At 36.4% G+C, this 18,591-nt stretch overlaps 1 protein-coding gene across 1 annotated transcript; it reads right to left on the minus strand.

Annotated features, from left to right (window-relative positions):
- Positions 1 to 310: 310 nt before the first annotated feature.
- LOC148835797 (otospiralin) lies at positions 311 to 4,292 on the minus strand. The gene is made up of 3 exons (XM_088913072.1): positions 4,184 to 4,292; positions 2,126 to 2,152; positions 311 to 744 (listed from the first exon to the last, which is right to left on the minus strand). The coding sequence occupies exons 1-3, from the start codon at positions 4,290 to 4,292 to the stop codon at positions 563 to 565; spliced, it is 318 nt and encodes a 105-aa protein (XP_088769198.1). The 3' UTR covers positions 311 to 562.
- Positions 4,293 to 18,591: the final 14,299 nt, after the last annotated feature.

Genomic DNA, 18,591 nt, shown 5'->3' on the forward strand with positions numbered 1-18,591 from the left:
ATATATAGTTTTTCAGTTCTTTATTCTTTTCTAATACAAAACTCTAAAGCTTTATCTTAAACCTCATTCTTACCCTAATAGTGTTCAACCTTTAAGTCCTATCCTTCCTCTTGAAACCCTCAAAGTCCAAACCTAAGACCATAACCATAAAATGTACCCGAAGCCTTAAACTTGAGCACTCGTTCAATAACTTTTAACTTTAGGTCTTACCCTAATGCTAACTATAAAAATCTGCACCCAGCTCTAAACTTAAGTATGCCCACAAGCCATGAAGCCTGAATAACAAATAAAATGCTGTAATCTTGTAGTCTTTATTGTACATGGACCATTTTTATTGAGTGTCCCGCAGAAGTAGAAATTTGGAGACATTCTAGAATTTTAATAATATACAGTTTGTCTTAATACACTGGATTAAATTACAAAACTGAAGATGAAACATACGAGTCGTTTTCCTAGGAAAGCATTTTCCTAAAAAAAGTCCTTACAGGAATGTCCTGTTGATATAGGGATATAGGCTTTCTAGTTGTACTTAAAAATTTTACAGCCATTGCTTGAGCCATCTTCACTCCTCAGATTCAGGGCTGTCATATCCGAGCCTGGAGGCCGAAGGGAAGTGTGCCCAGAAGGTTCTGGCTAATTCATCTATTTTGTCATAGCCAGCATGGTTGCGGAGATTCTCAATCCAGCCAAAGAAGTCAGAAGCACTGTATCCCCAGTATGGAATGCTGCGTTTGTCACGGGACTCTGCATAATCAACAGAAAACAGTGGGTCACAACTACTGTACATGCAGTTGTAAGGGAGTTAATGGTTAGGGTTTGGAACTTGTAAGTGAAAGGTTTTGAGTTAAAATCCATAGTGCAGTAGTAAACAAGTTACTATACTCCATTTAAAATGTTTCAACGCAATAACCGACTTCATAAATGAATTCTCGTGCAAGCTGCTTTGCATAACAGTGTCATTTTAACAAACTAATAATACAGGATTTTCTTTGTTTTGTTGTTACTTTAAGTCTCTATTCATCAAAAAGAAAATGTCCTCTATTAAAATAATGTTTATGAAAACCATTAGGAAGTTCATGCCTGGAGTCCTATGCATGTTTATGAATCTTCAGTAGACTGAAGATGCAATAATAGGTGTGAAGTAAAAATACATGTAATTTTGCTGCTTATATTATCAATTTAAGATCTCATTTGGATCCCCTATACAAATAATTGCAAAATCTTATCAAGCATATAAATCCTACAGTATAAGATCTATACTTCTTCATCTATTTGTATATATTTATAGGAAATACAGTTAATATTATGGTCTACAATCATCTTCCCCCATGTAGTATATACAGAACTTCAGAAAGACTTAATTTTTCTGTTTTGAGATTTCTATTTGATTTGTTGTTTTCATAAAAAAAAATACTTCATCAAGCTGCTGGTATGCAATTTACTAGAGGAATGAGAAAGTGAGGAACTGGGCTAAATACCCCCCTGGTGAATGCTACAGTATTATCATTCATCCTCTCAAAGCCAAAGTGTCCGTTGGATTCCTCCCATGTAACTCCTATGCGGACAACAGTAAAAACAATTCCATACACAATCTTAAAGATATTAAAAAAGTCAAATTCATTAAGAAAAAATCATAGGTGGTCTAATTTGATTTTATTTCAATGCACACTTCACTTAGTAATTCACATTCTTTGTTATTAAAAATAAAAGTTTTAACAATCAAACTGGGTCCTGTGTGAATACAAAGATAGAGTTATTTGATATTTGTGTTCCAAAGCATTTGTGCTGTAGAAGCCTAAAGAGACTTAAGGTACACTACTTTTCAATTCACACCAGCAGTGTAGAAATTAATGACCCATAAAGACAATCGAAAGCCTTCAGTTCACTTTATCTGATGTATTTATTGGAAGAGATATCAAGAAAATAGGGATTTGTCACAAAATGACTAAAAATGAAAAAAAAAATGTTATATTGCTTTTTTTGTTCATAATTCATATATATTTAACTTGTATAGTGTTTGAAGCAATTTATTGTGTGTAAGTCTGTATATATGTGTATGCACATTGTATGTGATATTTCTCAATTATTCATAACTCTTAGTTCATATTCATGTAACAGTACTCACCTTTGTCATCTTTACTGGAATCTGCTCCTAATGTTTAGTTAAAAAGAGAAAAAACAAGATTAAGAGTACTGATTTTTATTGACAGCTAGATACTGAAAGAGCTATACTTGCAGATAATTGTATAGGCCTGGACTGTATTTTTTACTTTTAAATTCAAACTTTGTGTACATTGAAAAGACAATCTGTCATTCACACAACTTTGGTAACTTCTTGCATTTATAAAATACATAGAAAAAAACAATGTAGTTTTGAGAAGGAAAGTGCATTTGTTTCGGAGAAGGTTAGAGGAGTGACCATTCTTGCATCTGGAGATTTACAATACATTTTGACTTTCAAATACCCTATTAGAGGAAAAGCCACTCGTTCTGCCCTGTAGATGAAGCATTTGATTCCACAAAATATAGGCCCCTCATACTATACATACCAATGTAACATACTGTATAAATGACTAGATTAAAATAAACATCTATATAAATTAAACAAAAACTACACTGTTAATAGTTAGTTTACAGAAGATATATAGCGTTCAATAGATTTGGATAAATCCAGTATTTCTATTGCAATGAACACAGGGAATTTAAGATCTATGACTATCTTGACTTCAAACCATGTAATTTGTGGGTATCCTGGAAAAGACAGCTGGACCCCACAAATGTCCCCCATGCATATAATAAATGCTAAAATAACAGTAAAAAATTACACTTCTACAAACAAATTATATTTACCACAGATTTATATGGAGAGAACCAATGCTCAGTTGTTACAGCTAATCAACACAAAGCTGTTGCCAAGAAGACAGGTGTCTGCAGATTACAAATGACTTCAAACCAGTAGGATAAAAAGATAAAAGTCTGCCCTCTGGAAGGGGCAGTTTAAACCCCAAAAAGAGTTACCCATAGTGGGCTTTCAAACACACAAATTAAATGTCAGAGCATAATAAACAGCCTTACAATCTTAATATCAGACTTGGAGTGAAGAGTGGATGCCCATAGCTTGAAAACTCTATATTAAATTAAAAAAATGAATGTAGACTCCTGAGCTAACTGTTACGACATGAAATTGGTGTTTTTTGTGCTCATGCCTGTCATTTACATGAATTGGGTGACCTGGAGAATGAGCAACTCTGTTGCAATTATGATTAGAGACTGGCAGGTAATTAAATATCTTAAATAGCATATTAATTTCATATACCAAATGTAAGAAAGACCTTTGTATAGAACTTACTTGCAATAACTTCTATTGGATAAGATCTGGAGTGAAGAATGGATGGTTATTGTCTGAAAACTGGAGAGATACATACTTAAGTATGTATTTGTTTCTGAATAAGACCCCACGGTTAAACATGTTCTGCAAAATGTTTACATAAAACTAAAAAAGGGAGAAAAGGGTACTGTCTTTATTGTAGCCTACACTTTACTGATCACATGACATCAGTACAATGTTGCAGCTTAGAGTACTAGTACACAGTCCTCATAAAAAGATTCTCTTCCTTTAGCAATTGGCACAGAGAAAAATCTTTAAAAGAAAGCTAAACATGGGAATGTAACTCTTTTTTAACAACTGAAACATGACTCTAAGTCACGTGTGCTTATAACCAAACAAACATTTAAATTCTAGTCAACTGACATGAACCTGGAGGAGGTTACAAACATTTTATTGCCACTTAAAATAAACTACTACATCACCGCAAAACAGAACATTCCTTCACAACATTCTCTGAGTTATGAAAGGTTGGATTCAGAATAAAGCAGCCAAACAGAAGTAGTACGTAAAAGAACTCCTACTGAGTCGAAAGCAAACCATACCAAAAGCGGAACTAAATCAACAGCAAAAAACGCTTCATCACAGAATTCTCAGTGGCTATTTTTGCCATGCCAACCTCCACCTATCCTTATGCAGCTGCAACAGTCCAATTTCAACTTTACAAGACACCAAATAGGTCCTTTTTCTTAAGTGAGTCCTTTTCCAAACAGATCCCTCCAGTCCAAAGCCCTTCTGTTTTGAAAATTAGCTACCAAGCAGCCTCTCCTTCATTCTCCCATCCTGTTAGTGCCACACCTCCAGCTATGCCCCTGACGCCTCTCTTCTCCGTGCCCTCTGTGACCACCTTTCCTTCCCTCGCCCCACCTGCTGCTCTCTCCAGGAATGAAAGAGTAACAAAAAGCATTTTGATTTGGACAATACTATTCTGTGTTTGCTCTTTTCAGAAACAGACCTTACCTTACAACACTATGACTTCCTCTTCTAGGTGCCAAAGAAAACCACACAACAGAGCTCTAACCCGTTCAGCAAGTCACTGACAACCAGTCAAATTTGAATAAAAAATGTATTAAAAAAATAATTCTTTTTTTTCTTGAAACTGGACTACAGATGCAGATCTTACTCTGCAACACAACATGACTTCTGTAAATAAAAGCCTGATATCAAGACTAGATGATAACATATCGGCAAAAGGATCCTGAAGGAGTATGCAGTTGCCTTCCTTTGTACAAACTAGAGCAAGCACTACTTTAAATTCTAGCTCTTCACACCTTACAGAAAGCAACCTGCTTGCCAGAGTAGCCCTTCTCTAGTGGCATCTCCTCTGTGTCTTGTTGTGCAGGTATCTTTTCTTGAGTCTTTTCACTCAAAATATCAGTCTGTATTCCCTATAGTCTGTTATGATGTTTGTGTATTTTGTTCAGTGACGATATACTGCTGATAAAACACTTATGTATACTATGCAGTCCAGTCTCACAGTTTTCCTATCAACAGTAGCTCATTTGAAATCTACTGTAGCAACATCCATGAACTAACAGATTAAAAAATGTTTATTTGGAATATATACAGTATATATAAAACTAGTTCATTCATACCTTAATAATATTTTTAAATAATACATGTATGATACTGTATTTTCCAAGAAGTTGGAGTTTGTATTAAAGTATATTCAGGACAAAACAAACATTCCCAGTTTAATTTTTAATGTATATTTAATGTGCTATTATAATACATAACTGTTTACTGACATTTTTCTCCTTAAAGTAACAGGTATAAAGAGCTAAATAAAATTTCATTCTTTAAAAAAGTAGAGATGTTTATCCTGTAAATTTCAATGTCTGTCTTCCTATAAAACATACCTAAGATAACTTTTTTTTAAGCTGAGTAAGGCATTCGTTATATTTTTCATTTCTCACATCAATGAGGAAATTTAGTCAAATGCAAGGTATAACTGATAAACATCAATATAAATCTATAAGGGAGGTACAGATAAGTAACAATGTTGAAAGGTAAACAATTTTGTTGTCTCTTTCCCCTATCTGGGACTTTGGCCTAATTAGCACACAACCCAAAACACTAAAAAAAAAATAGGCATACCTATTAAAGAGACCAGGCCAAGAAGTAAGGTGCAGAGCAGCAGACAAGCACAGAGGCGGCTCATGATTTCCCAAAGATATGAATATCTTTCTCACGGGAACTCTAAAAAATAAAAGTTAAAATCATAAGACATACAGTTACATTGATTTCACACTATTGTATTTTTAAAATAATACTGTACTATACCTCCTTGGAAGCTCCTTCTTCTTCTACGTGTTTGGAAACTGTAGCCAGAAGACTGAATATCTATCAGCATCACCATTCAGTATTTGTTCTTCACACTCTTGCTCCATATGTCATACTTTGCTGCTTTTTTTCCCTATTGCATCTAGAATTCTAGCACCCAAGTGTGAAAACAAAAATTCAAAGATTCAATTATGTGAAAAGAGTCCCTGTACAAATGCTGGACAAAAATGCAATCCCTGAAAAAAGGGCTTGCTTTAAAAGATGGGAGAAATCAACTTTTTAAAACTTGAAAAAACAAATGGATAAATGTGAATCAGTATTTGAATGAAATTACCAGAAAAATTCATTGTCATTGCACCATTTTAGATGACTGAAGATTCTAGAACTTAGTTTCAAGAAGCAGGAAGAAAACAATCAATGAAAATTTTATATATATATTTATATATATATTTTAGTATTGCATATTCACTTTAATGGTCATTTTGTACTTCTTACCATTTATACTTATGAAGCAAGGTAAAATGATTAAAATGTTAACAAAATGGTATGGCATTTTAAGGACATTTAACTCTGATTGACCAAGAGACCTTGATTACCATCACTCTTATTAAAGATTATTTTGAACTCACTCCTGCCCCCAAAATGAGAAGGTCTGTCTTCCTTTAGATTTGGTTTGTTTCCTTCTATCTTGACTTCAGCAGTGTTTTTATTGTTGGTAACATTACTTTTTAAATGGAATTAATTATTTCAAAATTTAATGCCATTATACCACATATTATTAAAATAATGTTGTTCAGTATAATCAATATATCTGCACTGAATCTGCATTTTAAAGGCATCCAAAAGCACAGCAAATGCATCAGAAAATATCTAGTTCTTACTGAAAACCTAACCCAAACACTACCTCGGGCACATCTGGAAAACACATAAAGTACTGTATCAACAAACATGCCTACCAATAATGTATTCAAAACGTCACCCGGATGACTCCCAACTAGTCAGAAACATTTAAAATAACATTCTTCGTTATATTCAATATATTCGCACTGAATCTGTTTTAAATTTCCAGTATTTTGCTTTTCCTCAACTGCTCCTGAATTGGCGTATAAAATAATCATGTCATGTGCCGTTTGCAGGATTTCCTCAGCCGTTTTTCTGTTAACTCCAGAGAAAAAAATTTGGCCAGATTTTGGAGTTTTTGTTAAGCCGCGCGGCTCTCACTCAAAAATGGTCAAAAATGGAAAAGTTTGAAAAACTCATTCTGCATGTGAAATTCTCTTGTTTCTTGCATTTAATGCCAAATGCAATGATACTTTTAACCACAGCGTAGTGGTAATTCTAATGCTATACTGCAAACGCCACATGACATGCTCATTGCATACGCCAATTCAGGAGCAGGTGAAAAAAAGCAAAATACTGGAAATTTAAAACAGATTCAGTGGAGATATATTTAACATACTGAAAAACGTTATTTTAAATGTTTCTGACTAGTTGGGAGTCATCCGGGTGATGTTTTGAATACATTATTTGAAAGCATGTTTGTTGGTACAGTCCAGCACTGTAACTGTATGTGTGTTCCAGAAGTACCCGAGGTAGGGTACTAAGTAAGTACTGAAAGCAAAATACTGGAAATTTAAAACAAATTCAGTGGAGATATATTTAACATACTGAAAAACGTTATTTTAAATGTTTCTGACTAGTTGGGAGTCATCCGGGTGATGTTTTGAATACATTATTGGAAAGCATGTTTGTTGGTACAGTCCAGCACTGTATGTGTGTTCCAGAAGTGCCCGAGGTAGGGTTAGGGTTAGGGTTTGAGAAAGAACTAGACATTTTCTGATGCATTTGCTGTGTTTTAGGATGCTTTTGAAATGCAGGAAAAGTGTTGTTTTGCTGTTTCCTTGAAAAAAAAATTTGGCCAGATTTTGGAGTTTTTGTTAAGCCACGCGGCTGTCGCTCAAAAATGGTCAAAAAAATGAAAAGTTTCAAAAACTCATTCTGCATGTGAAATTCTCTTGTTTCTTGCATTTAATGCCAAATGCAATGATACTTTTAACCAGAGCGTAGTGGTAATTGTAATGCTATCCTACAAACGCCACATGACATGCTCATTTTATACGCCAATTCAGGAGCAGGTGAGAAAAAGCAAAATACTGGAAATTTAAAACAGATTCAGTACAGATATATTGAATATAACGAAGAATGTTATTTTAAATGTTTCTGACTAGTTGGGAGTCATCCGGGTGACGTTTTGAATACATTATTGGAAAGCATGTTTGTTGATGCAGTCCAGTACTGTATGTGTGTTCCAGAAGTGCCCGAGGTAGGGTTAGGGTTAGGGTTTGAGAAAGAACTAGACATTTTCTGATGCATTTGCTGTGCTTCAGGATGCTTTTGAAATGCAGGAAAAGTGTTGTTTTGCTGTTTCCTCGAGAAAAAATTTGGCCAGATTTTGGAGTTTTTGTTAAGCCGCGCGCGGCTGTCGCTCAAAAATGGTCAAAAAATGAAAAGTTTGAAAAACTCATTCTGCATGTGAAATTCTCTTCTTTCTTGCATGTAATGCCAAATGCAAAGATACTTTTAGCCACAGCGTAGTGGTAATTGTAATGCTATCCTGCAAACGCCACATGACATGCTCATTTTAGACGCCAATTCAGGAGCAGGTGAGAAAAAGCAAAATACTGGAAATTTAAAACAGATTCAGTGCAGATATATTGAATATAACGAAGAATGTTATTTTAAATGTTTCTGACTAGTTGGGAGTCATCCGGGTGACGTTTTGAATACATTATTGGAAAGCATGTTTGTTGATACAGTCCAGTACTGTATGTGTGTTCCAGAAGTGCCCGAGGTAGGGTTAGGGTTAGCGTTTGAGAAAGAACTAGACATTTTCTGATGCATTTGCTGTGCTTCAGGATGCTTTTGAAATGCAGTAAAAGTGTTGTTTTGCTGTTTCCTCGAGAAAAAAATTTGGCCAGATTTTGGAGTTTTTGTTAGCGCGGCTGTCGCTCAAAAATGGTCAAAAAATGAACCGTTTGAAAAACTCATTCTGCATGTGAAATTCTCTTGTTTCTTGCATTTAATGCCAAATGCAAAGATACTTTTAGCCACAGCGTAGTGGTAATTGTAATGCTATCCTGCAAACGCCACATGACATGCTCATTTTATACGGCACTTCAGGAGCAGGTGAGAAAAAGCAAAATACTGGAAATTTAAAACAGATTCAGCGCAGATATATTGAATATAACGAAGAATGTTATTTTAAATGTTTCTGACTAGTTGGGAGTCATCCGGGTGACGTTTTGAATACATTATTGGAAAGCATGTTTGTTGATACAGTCCAGTACTGTATGTGTGTTCCAGAAGTGCCCGAGGTAGGGTTAGGGTTAGGGTTTGAGAAAGAACTAGACATTTTCTGATGCATTTGCTGTGCTTCAGGATGCTTTTGAAATGCAGGAAAAGTGTTGTTTTGCTGTTTCCTCGAGAAAAAAATTTGGCCAGATTTTGGAGTTTTTGTTAAGCCGCGCGGCTGTCGCTCAAAAATGGTCAAAAAATGAAAAGTTTGAAAAACTCATTCTGCATGTGAAATTCTCTTGTTTCTTGCATTTAATGCCAAATGCAAAGATACTTTTAGCCACAGCGTAGTGGTAATTGTAATGCTATCCTGCAAACGCCACATGACATGCTCATTTTATAAGCCAATTCAGAAGCAGGTGAGAAAAAGCAAAATACTGGAAATTTAAAACAGATTCAGTGCAGATATATTGAATATAACGAAGAATGTTATTTTAAATGTTTCTGATTAGCTGGGAGTCATCTGGGTGACGTTTTGAATACATTATTGGAAAGCATGTTTGTTGATACAGTCCAGTACTGTATGTGTGTTCCAGAAGTGCCCAAGGTAGGGTTAGGGTTAGGGTTTGAGAAAGAACTAGACATTTTCTGATGCATTTGCTGTGCTTTAGGATGCTTTTGAAATGCACTAGAAGTGTTGTTTTGCTGTTTCCTCGAGAAAAAAATTTTGCCAGATTTTGGAGTTCTTGTTAAGCCGCGCGGCTGTCGCTCAAAAATGGTCAAAAAATGAAAAGGTTGAAAAACTCATTCTGCATGTGAAATTCTCTTGTTTCTTGCATTTAATGCCAAATGCCAAGATACTTTTAGCCACAGCGTAGTGGTAATTGTAATGTTATCCTGCAAACGCCACATGACATGCTCATTTTATACGCCAATTCAGGAGCAGGTGAGAAAAAGCAAAATACTGGAAATTTAAAACAGATTCAGTGCAGATATATTGAATATAATGAAGAATGTTATTTTAAATGTTTCTGACTAGTTGGGAGTCATCCTGGTGACGTTTTGAATACATTATTGGAAAGCATGTTGGTTGATACAGTCCAGTACTGTATGTATGTTCCAGAAGTGCCCGAGGTAGGGTTAGGGTTTGAGAAAGAACTAGACATTTTCTGATGCATTTGCAGTGCTTCAGGATGCTTTTGAAATGCAGGAAAAGTGTTGTTTTGCTGTTTCCTCGAGAAAAAAATTTGGCCATATTTTGGAGTTTTTGTTAAGCCGTGCGGCTGTCGCTCAAAAATGGTCAAAAAATGAAAAGGTTGAAAAACTCATTCTGCATGTGAAATTCTCTTGTTTCTTGCATTTAATGCCAAATGCAAAGATACTTTTAAACACAGCGTAGTGGTAACTGTAATGCTATCCTGCAAACGCCACATGACATGCTCATTTTATACGCCAATTCAGGAGCAGGTGAGAAAAAGCAAAATACTGGAAATTTAAAACAGATTCAGTGCAGATATATTGAATATAACGAAGAATGTTATTTTAAATGTTTCTGACTAGCTGGGAGTCATCTGGGTGACGTTTTGAATACATTATTGGAAAGCATGTTTGTTGATACAGTCCAGTACTGTATATGTGTTCCAGAAGTGCCCGAGGTAGGGTTAGGCTTAGGGTTTGAGAAAGAAGTAGACATTTTCTGATGCATTTGCTGTGCTTCAGGATGCTTTTGAAATGCAGGAAAGGTGTTGTTTTGCTGTTTCCTCGAGAAAAAAATTTGGCCAGATTTTGGAGTTTTTGTTAAGCCGCGCGGCTGTCGCTCAAAAATGGTCAAAAAATGAAAAGTTTGAAAAATTCATTCTGCATGTGAAATTCTCTTGTTTCTTGCATTTAATGCCAAATGCAAAGATACTTTTAGCCACAGCGTAGTGGTAATTGTAATGCTATCCTGCAAACGCCACATGACATGCTCATTTTATACGCCATTTCAGGAGCAGGTGAGAAAAAGCAAAATACTGGAAATTTAAAACAGATTCAGTGCAGATATATTGAATATAACGAGGAATGTTATTTTAAATGTTTCTGACTAGCTGGGAGTCATCCGGGTGACGTTTTGAATACATTATTGGAAAGCATGTTTGTTGATACAGTCCAGTACTGTATGTGTGTTCCAGAAGTGCCCGAGGTAGGGTTAGGCTTAGGGTTTGAGAAAGAAGTAGACATTTTCTGATGCATTTGCTGTGCTTCAGGATGCTTTTGAAATGCAGGAAAAGTGTTGTTTTGCTGTTTCCTCGAGAAAAACATTTGGCCAGATTTTGGAGTTTTTGTTAAGCAGCGCGGCTGTCGCTCAAAAATGGTCAAAAAATGAAAAGTTTGAAAAAGTCATTCTGCATGTGAAATTCTCTTGTTTCTTGCATTTAATGCCAAATGCAAAGATACTTTTAGCCACAGCGTAGTGGTAATTGTAATGCTATCCTGCAAACGCCACATGACATGCTCATTTTATACGCCAGTTCAGGAGCAGGTGAGAAAAAGCAAAATACTGGAAATTTAAAACAGATTCAGTGCAGATATATTGAATATAACGAAGAATGTTATTTTAAATGTTTCTGATTAGCTGGGAGTCATCTGGGTGACGTTTTGAATACATTATTGGAAAGCATGTTTGTTGATACAGTCCAGTACTGTATGTGTGTTCCAGAAGTGCCCAAGGTAGGGTTAGGGTTAGGGTTTGAGAAAGAACTAGACATTTTCTGATGCATTTGCTGTGCTTTAGGATGCTTTTGAAATGCACTAGAAGTGTTGTTTTGCTGTTTCCTCGAGAAAAAAATTTTGCCAGATTTTGGAGTTCTTGTTAAGCCGCGCGCTGTCGCTCAAAAATGGTCAAAAAATGAAAAGGTTGAAAAACTCATTCTGCATGTGAAATTCTCTTGTTTCTTGCATTTAATGCCAAATGCCAAGATACTTTTAGCCACAGCGTAGTGGTAATTGTAATGTTATCCTGCAAACGCCACATGACATGCTCATTTTATACGCCAATTCAGGAGCAGGTGAGAAAAAGCAAAATACTGGAAATTTAAAACAGATTCAGTGCAGATATATTGAATATAATGAAGAATGTTATTTTAAATGTTTCTGACTAGTTGGGAGTCATCCTGGTGACGTTTTGAATACATTATTGGAAAGCATGTTGGTTGATACAGTCCAGTACTGTATGTATGTTCCAGAAGTGCCCGAGGTAGGGTTAGGGTTTGAGAAAGAACTAGACATTTTCTGATGCATTTGCAGTGCTTCAGGATGCTTTTGAAATGCAGGAAAAGTGTTGTTTTGCTGTTTCCTCGAGAAAAAAATTTGGCCATATTTTGGAGTTTTTGTTAAGCCGCGCGGCTGTCGCTCAAAAATGGTCAAAAAATGAAAAGGTTGAAAAACTCATTCTGCATGTGAAATTCTCTTGTTTCTTGCATTTAATGCCAAATGCAAAGATACTTTTAGCCACAGCGTAGTGGTAATTGTAATACTATCCTGCAAACGCCACATGACATGCTCATTTTATACGCCAATTCAGGAGCAGGTGAGAAAAAGCAAAATACTGGAAATTTAAAACAGATTCAGTGCAGATATATTGAATATAACGAAGAATGTTATTTTAAATGTTTCTGACTAGTTGGGAGTCATCCGGGTGACGTTTTGAATACATTATTGGAAAGCATGTTTGTTGATACAGTCCAGTACTGTATATGTGTTCCAGAAGTGCCCGAGGTAGGGTTAGGGTTAGGGTTTGAGAAAGAAGTAGACATTTTCTGATGCATTTGCTGTGCTTCAGGATGCTTTTGAAATGCAGGAAAAGTGTTGTTTTGCTGTTTCCTCGAGAAAAAAATTTGGCCAGATTTTGGAGTTTTTGTTAAGCCGCGCGGCTGTCGCTCAAAAATGGTCAAAAAATGAAAAGGTTGAAAAACTCATTCTGCATGTGAAATTCTCTTGTTTCTTGCATTTAATGCCAAATGCCAAGATACTTTTAGCCACAGCGTAGTGGTAATTGTAATGCTATCCTGCAAACGCCACATGACATGCTCATTTTATACGCCAATTCAGGAGCAGGTGAGAAAAAGCAAAATACTGGAAATTTAAAACAGATTCAGTGCAGATATATTGAATATAACGAAGAATGTTATTTTAAATGTTTCTGACTAGTTGGGAGTCATCCGGGTGAGGTTTTGAATACATAATTGGAAAGCATGTTGGTTGATACAGTCCAGTACTGTATGTATGTTCCAGAAGTGCCCGAGGTAGGGTTAGGGTTAGGGTTTCAGAAAGAACTAGACATTTTCTGATGCATTTGCTGTGCTTCAGGATGCTTTTGAAATGCAGGAAAAGTGTTGTTTTGCTGTTTCCTCGAGAAAAAAATTTGGCCAGATTTTGGAGTTTTTGTTAAGCCGCGCGGCTGTCGCTCAAAAATGGTCAAAAAATGAAAAGGTTGAAAAACTCATTCTGCATGTGAAATTCTCTTGTTTCTTGCATTTAATGCCAAATGCCAAGATACTTTTAGCCACAGCGTAGTGGTAATTGTAATGCTATCCTGCAAACGCCACATGACATGCTCATTTTATACGCCAATTCAGGAGCAGGTGAGAAAAAGCAAAATACTGGAAATTTAAAACAGATTCAGTGCAGATATATTGAATATAACGAAGAATGTTATTTTAAATGTTTCTGACTAGTTGGGAGTCATCCGGGTGACGTTTTGAATACATTATTGGAAAGCATGTTGGTTGATACAGTCCAGTACTGTATGTATGTTCCAGAAGTGCCCGAGGTAGGGTTAGGGTTAGGGTTAGGGTTTGAGAAAGAACTAGACATTTTCTGATGCATTTGCTGTGCTTCAGGATGCTTTTGAAATGCAGGAAAAGTGTTGTTTTGCTGTTTCCTCGAGAAAAAAATTTGGCCAGATTTTGGAGTTTTTGTTAAGCCGCGCGGCTGTCGCTCAAAAATGGTCAAAAAATGAAAAGTTTGAAAAACTCATTCTGCATGTGAAATTCTTTTGTTTCTTGCATTTAATGCCAAATGCAAAGATACTTTTAGCCACAGCGTAGTGGTAATTGTAATGCTATCCTGAAAACGCCACATGACATGCTCATTTTATACGCCATTTCAGGAGCAGGTGAGAAAAAGCAAAATACTGGAAATTTAAAACAGATTCAGTGCAGATATATTGAATATAACGAAGAATGTTATTTTAAATGTTTCTGACTAGTTGGGAGTCATCCGGGTGAGGTTTTGAATACATTATTGGAAAGCATGTTGGTTAATACAGTCCAGTACTGTATGTGTGTTCCAGAAGTGCCCGAGGTAGGGTTAGGGTTAGGGTTTCAGAAAGAACTAGACATTTTCTGATGCATTTGCTGTGCTTCAGGATGCTTTTGAAATGCAGGAAAAGTGTTGTTTTGCTGTTTCCTCGAGAAAAAAATTTGGCCAGATTTTGGAGTTTTTGTTAAGCCGCGCGGCTGTCGCTCAAAAATGGTCAAAAAATGAAAAGGTTGAAAAACTCATTCTGCATGTGAAATTCTCTTGTTTCTTGCATTTAATGCCAAATGCCAAGATACTTTTAGCCACAGCGTAGTGGTAATTGTAATGCTATCCTGCAAACGCCACATGACATGCTCATTTTATACGCCAATTCAGGAGCAGGTGAGAAAAAGCAAAATACTGGAAATTTAAAACAGATTCAGTGCAGATATATTGAATATAACGAAGAATGTTATTTTAAATGTTTCTGACTAGTTGGGAGTCATCCGGGTGACGTTTTGAATACATTATTGGAAAGCATGTTTGTTGATACAGTCCAGTACTGTATATGTGTTCCAGAAGTGCCCGAGGTAGGGTTAGGGTTAGGGTTTGAGAAAGAAGTAGACATTTTCTGATGCATTTGCTGTGCTTCAGGATGCTTTTGAAATGCAGGAAAAGTGTTGTTTTCCTGTTTCCTCGAGAAAAAAATTTGGCCAGATTTTGGAGTTTTTGTTAAGCCGCGCGGCTGTCGCTCAAAAATGGTCAAAAAATGAAAAGTTTGAAAAACTCATTCTGCATATGAAATTCTCTTGTTTCTTGCATTTAATGCCAAATGCAACGATACTTTTAGCCACAGCGTAGTGGTAATTGTAATGCTATCCTGCAAACGCCACATGACATGCTCATTTAAACGCCAATTCAGGAGCAGGTGAGAAAAAGCAAAATACTGGAAATTTAAAACAGATTCAGTGCAGATATATTGAATATAACGAAGAATGTTATTTTAAATGTTTCTGACTAGTTGGGAGTCATCCGGGTGACGTTTTGAATACATTATTGGAAAGCATGTTTGTTGATACAGTCCAGTACTGTATGTGTGTTCCAGAAGTGCCCGAGGTAGGGTTAGGGTTAGGGTTTCAGAAAGAACTAGACATTTTCTGATGCATTTGCAGTGCTTCAGGATGCTTTTGAAATGCAGGAAAACTGTTGTTTTGCTGTTTCCTCGAGAAAAAAATTTGGCCATATTTTGGAGTTTTTGTTAAGCCGCGCGGCTGTCGCTCAAAAATGGTCAAAAAATGAAAAGGTTGAAAAACTCATTCTGCATGTGAAATTCTCTTGTTTCTTGCATTTAATGCCAAATGCAAAGATACTTTTAGCCACAGCGTAGTGGTAATTGTAATACTATCCTGCAAACGCCACATGACATGCTCATTTTATACGCCAATTCAGGAGCAGGTGAGAAAAAGCAAAATACTGGAAATTTAAAACAGATTCAGTGCAGATATATTGAATATAACGAAGAATGTTATTTTAAATGTTTCTGACTAGTTGGGAGTCATCCGGGTGACGTTTTGAATACATAATTGGAAAGCATGTTGGTTGATACAGTCCAGTACTGTATGTATGTTCCAGAAGTGCCCGAGGTAGGGTTAGGGTTAGGGTTTCAGAAAGAACTAGACATTTTCTGATGCATTTGCTGTGCTTCAGGATGCTTTTGAAATGCAGGAAAAGTGTTGTTTTGCTGTTTCCTCGAGAAAAAAATTTGGCCAGATTTTGGAGTTTTTGTTAAGCCGCGCGCGGCTGTCGCTCAAAAATGGTCAAAAAATGAAAAGGTTGAAAAACTCATTCTGCATGTGAAATTCTCTTGTTTCTTGCATTTAATGCCAAATGCCAAGATACTTTTAGCCACAGCGTAGTGGTAATTGTAATGCTATCCTGCAAACGCCACATGACATGCTCATTTTATACGCCAATTCAGGAGCAGGTGAGAAAAAGCAAAATACTGGAAATTTAAAACAGATTCAGTGCAGATATATTGAATATAACGAAGAATGTTATTTTAAATGTTTCTGACTAGTTGGGAGTCATCCGGGTGACGTTTTGAATACATTATTGGAAAGCATGTTGGTTGATACAGTCCAGTACTGTATGTATGTTCCAGAAGTGCCCGAGGTAGGGTTAGGGTTAGGGTTTGAGAAAGAACTAGACATTTTCTGATGCATTTGCTGTGCTTCAGGATGCTTTTGAAATGCAGGAAAAGTGTTGTTTTGCTGTTTCCTCGAGAAAAAAATTTGGCCAGATTTTGGAGTTTTTGTTAAGCCGCGCGGCTGTCGCTCAAAAATGGTCAAAAAATGAAAAGTTTGAAAAACTCATTCTGCATGTGAAATTCTTTTGTTTCTTGCATTTAATGCCAAATGCAAAGATACTTTTAGCCACAGCGTAGTGGTAATTGTAATGCTATCCTGAAAACGCCACATGACATGCTCATTTTATACGCCATTTCAGGAGCAGGTGAGAAAAAGCAAAATACTGGAAATTTAAAACAGATTCAGTGCAGATATATTGAATATAACGAAGAATGTTATTTTAAATGTTTCTGACTAGTTGGGAGTCATCCGGGTGAGGTTTTGAATACATTATTGGAAAGCATGTTGGTTAATACAGTCCAGTACTGTATGTGTGTTCCAGAAGTGCCCGAGGTAGGGTTAGGGTTAGGGTTAGGGTTTCAGAAAGAACTAGACATTTTCTGATGCATTTGCTGTGCTTCAGGATGCTTTTGAAATGCAGGAAAAGTGTTGTTTTGCTGTTTCCTCGAGAAAAAAATTTGGCCAGATTTTGGAGTTTTTGTTAAGCCGCGCGGCTGTCGCTCAAAAATGGTCAAAAAATGAAAAGGTTGAAAAACTCATTCTGCATGTGAAATTCTCTTGTTTCTTGCATTTAATGCCAAATGCCAAGATACTTTTAGCCACAGCGTAGTGGTAATTGTAATGCTATCCTGCAAACGCCACATGACATGCTCATTTTATACGCCAATTCAGGAGCAGGTGAGAAAAAGCAAAATACTGGAAATTTAAAACAGATTCAGTGCAGATATATTGAATATAACGAAGAATGTTATTTTAAATGTTTCTGACTAGTTGGGAGTCATCCGGGTGACGTTTTGAATACATTATTGGAAAGCATGTTTGTTGATACAGTCCAGTACTGTATATGTGTTCCAGAAGTGCCCGAGGTAGGGTTAGGGTTAGGGTTTGAGAAAGAAGTAGACATTTTCTGATGCATTTGCTGTGCTTCAGGATGCTTTTGAAATGCAGGAAAAGTGTTGTTTTCCTGTTTCCTCGAGAAAAAAATTTGGCCAGATTTTGGAGTTTTTGTTAAGCCGCGCGGCTGTCGCTCAAAAATGGTCAAAAAATGAAAAGTTTGAAAAACTCATTCTGCATATGAAATTCTCTTGTTTCTTGCATTTAATGCCAAATGCAACGATACTTTTAGCCACAGCGTAGTGGTAATTGTAATGCTATCCTGCAAACGCCACATGACATGCTCATTTAAACGCCAATTCAGGAGCAGGTGAGAAAAAGCAAAATACTGGAAATTTAAAACAGATTCAGTGCAGATATATTGAATATAACGAAGAATGTTATTTTAAATGTTTCTGACTAGTTGGGAGTCATCCGGGTGACGTTTTGAATACATTATTGGAAAGCATGTTGGTTGATACAGTCCAGTACTGTATGTATGTTCCAGAAGTGCCCGAGGTAGGGTTAGGGTTAGGGTTTCAGAAAGAACTAGACATTTTCTGATGCATTTGCTGTGCTTCAGGATGCTTTTGAAATGCAGGAAAAGTGTTGTTTTGCTGTTTCCTCGAGAAAAAAATTTGGCCAGATTTTGGAGTTTTTGTTAAGCCGCGCGCGGCTGTCGCTCAAAAATGGTCAAAAAATGAAAAGGTTGAAAAACTCATTCTGCATGTGAAATTCTCTTGTTTCTTGCATTTAATGCCAAATGCCAAGATACTTTTAGCCACAGCGTAGTGGTAATTGTAATGCTATCCTGCAAACGCCACATGACATGCTCATTTTATACGCCAATTCAGGAGCAGGTGAGAAAAAGCAAAATACTGGAAATTTAAAACAGATTCAGTGCAGATATATTGAATATAACGAAGAATGTTATTTTAAATGTTTCTGACTAGTTGGGAGTCATCCGGGTGACGTTTTGAATACATTATTGGAAAGCATGTTGGTTGATACAGTCCAGTACTGTATGTATGTTCCAGAAGTGCCCGAGGTAGGGTTAGGTTTAGGGTTTGAGAAAGAACTAGACATTTTCTGATGCATTTGCTGTGCTTC

The sequence above is a fragment of the Atractosteus spatula genome, chromosome 4, assembly GCF_055471065.1.
Source record: "Atractosteus spatula isolate fAtrSpa1 chromosome 4, fAtrSpa1.hap1, whole genome shotgun sequence".
NCBI lineage: Eukaryota > Metazoa > Chordata > Actinopteri > Semionotiformes > Lepisosteidae > Atractosteus > Atractosteus spatula.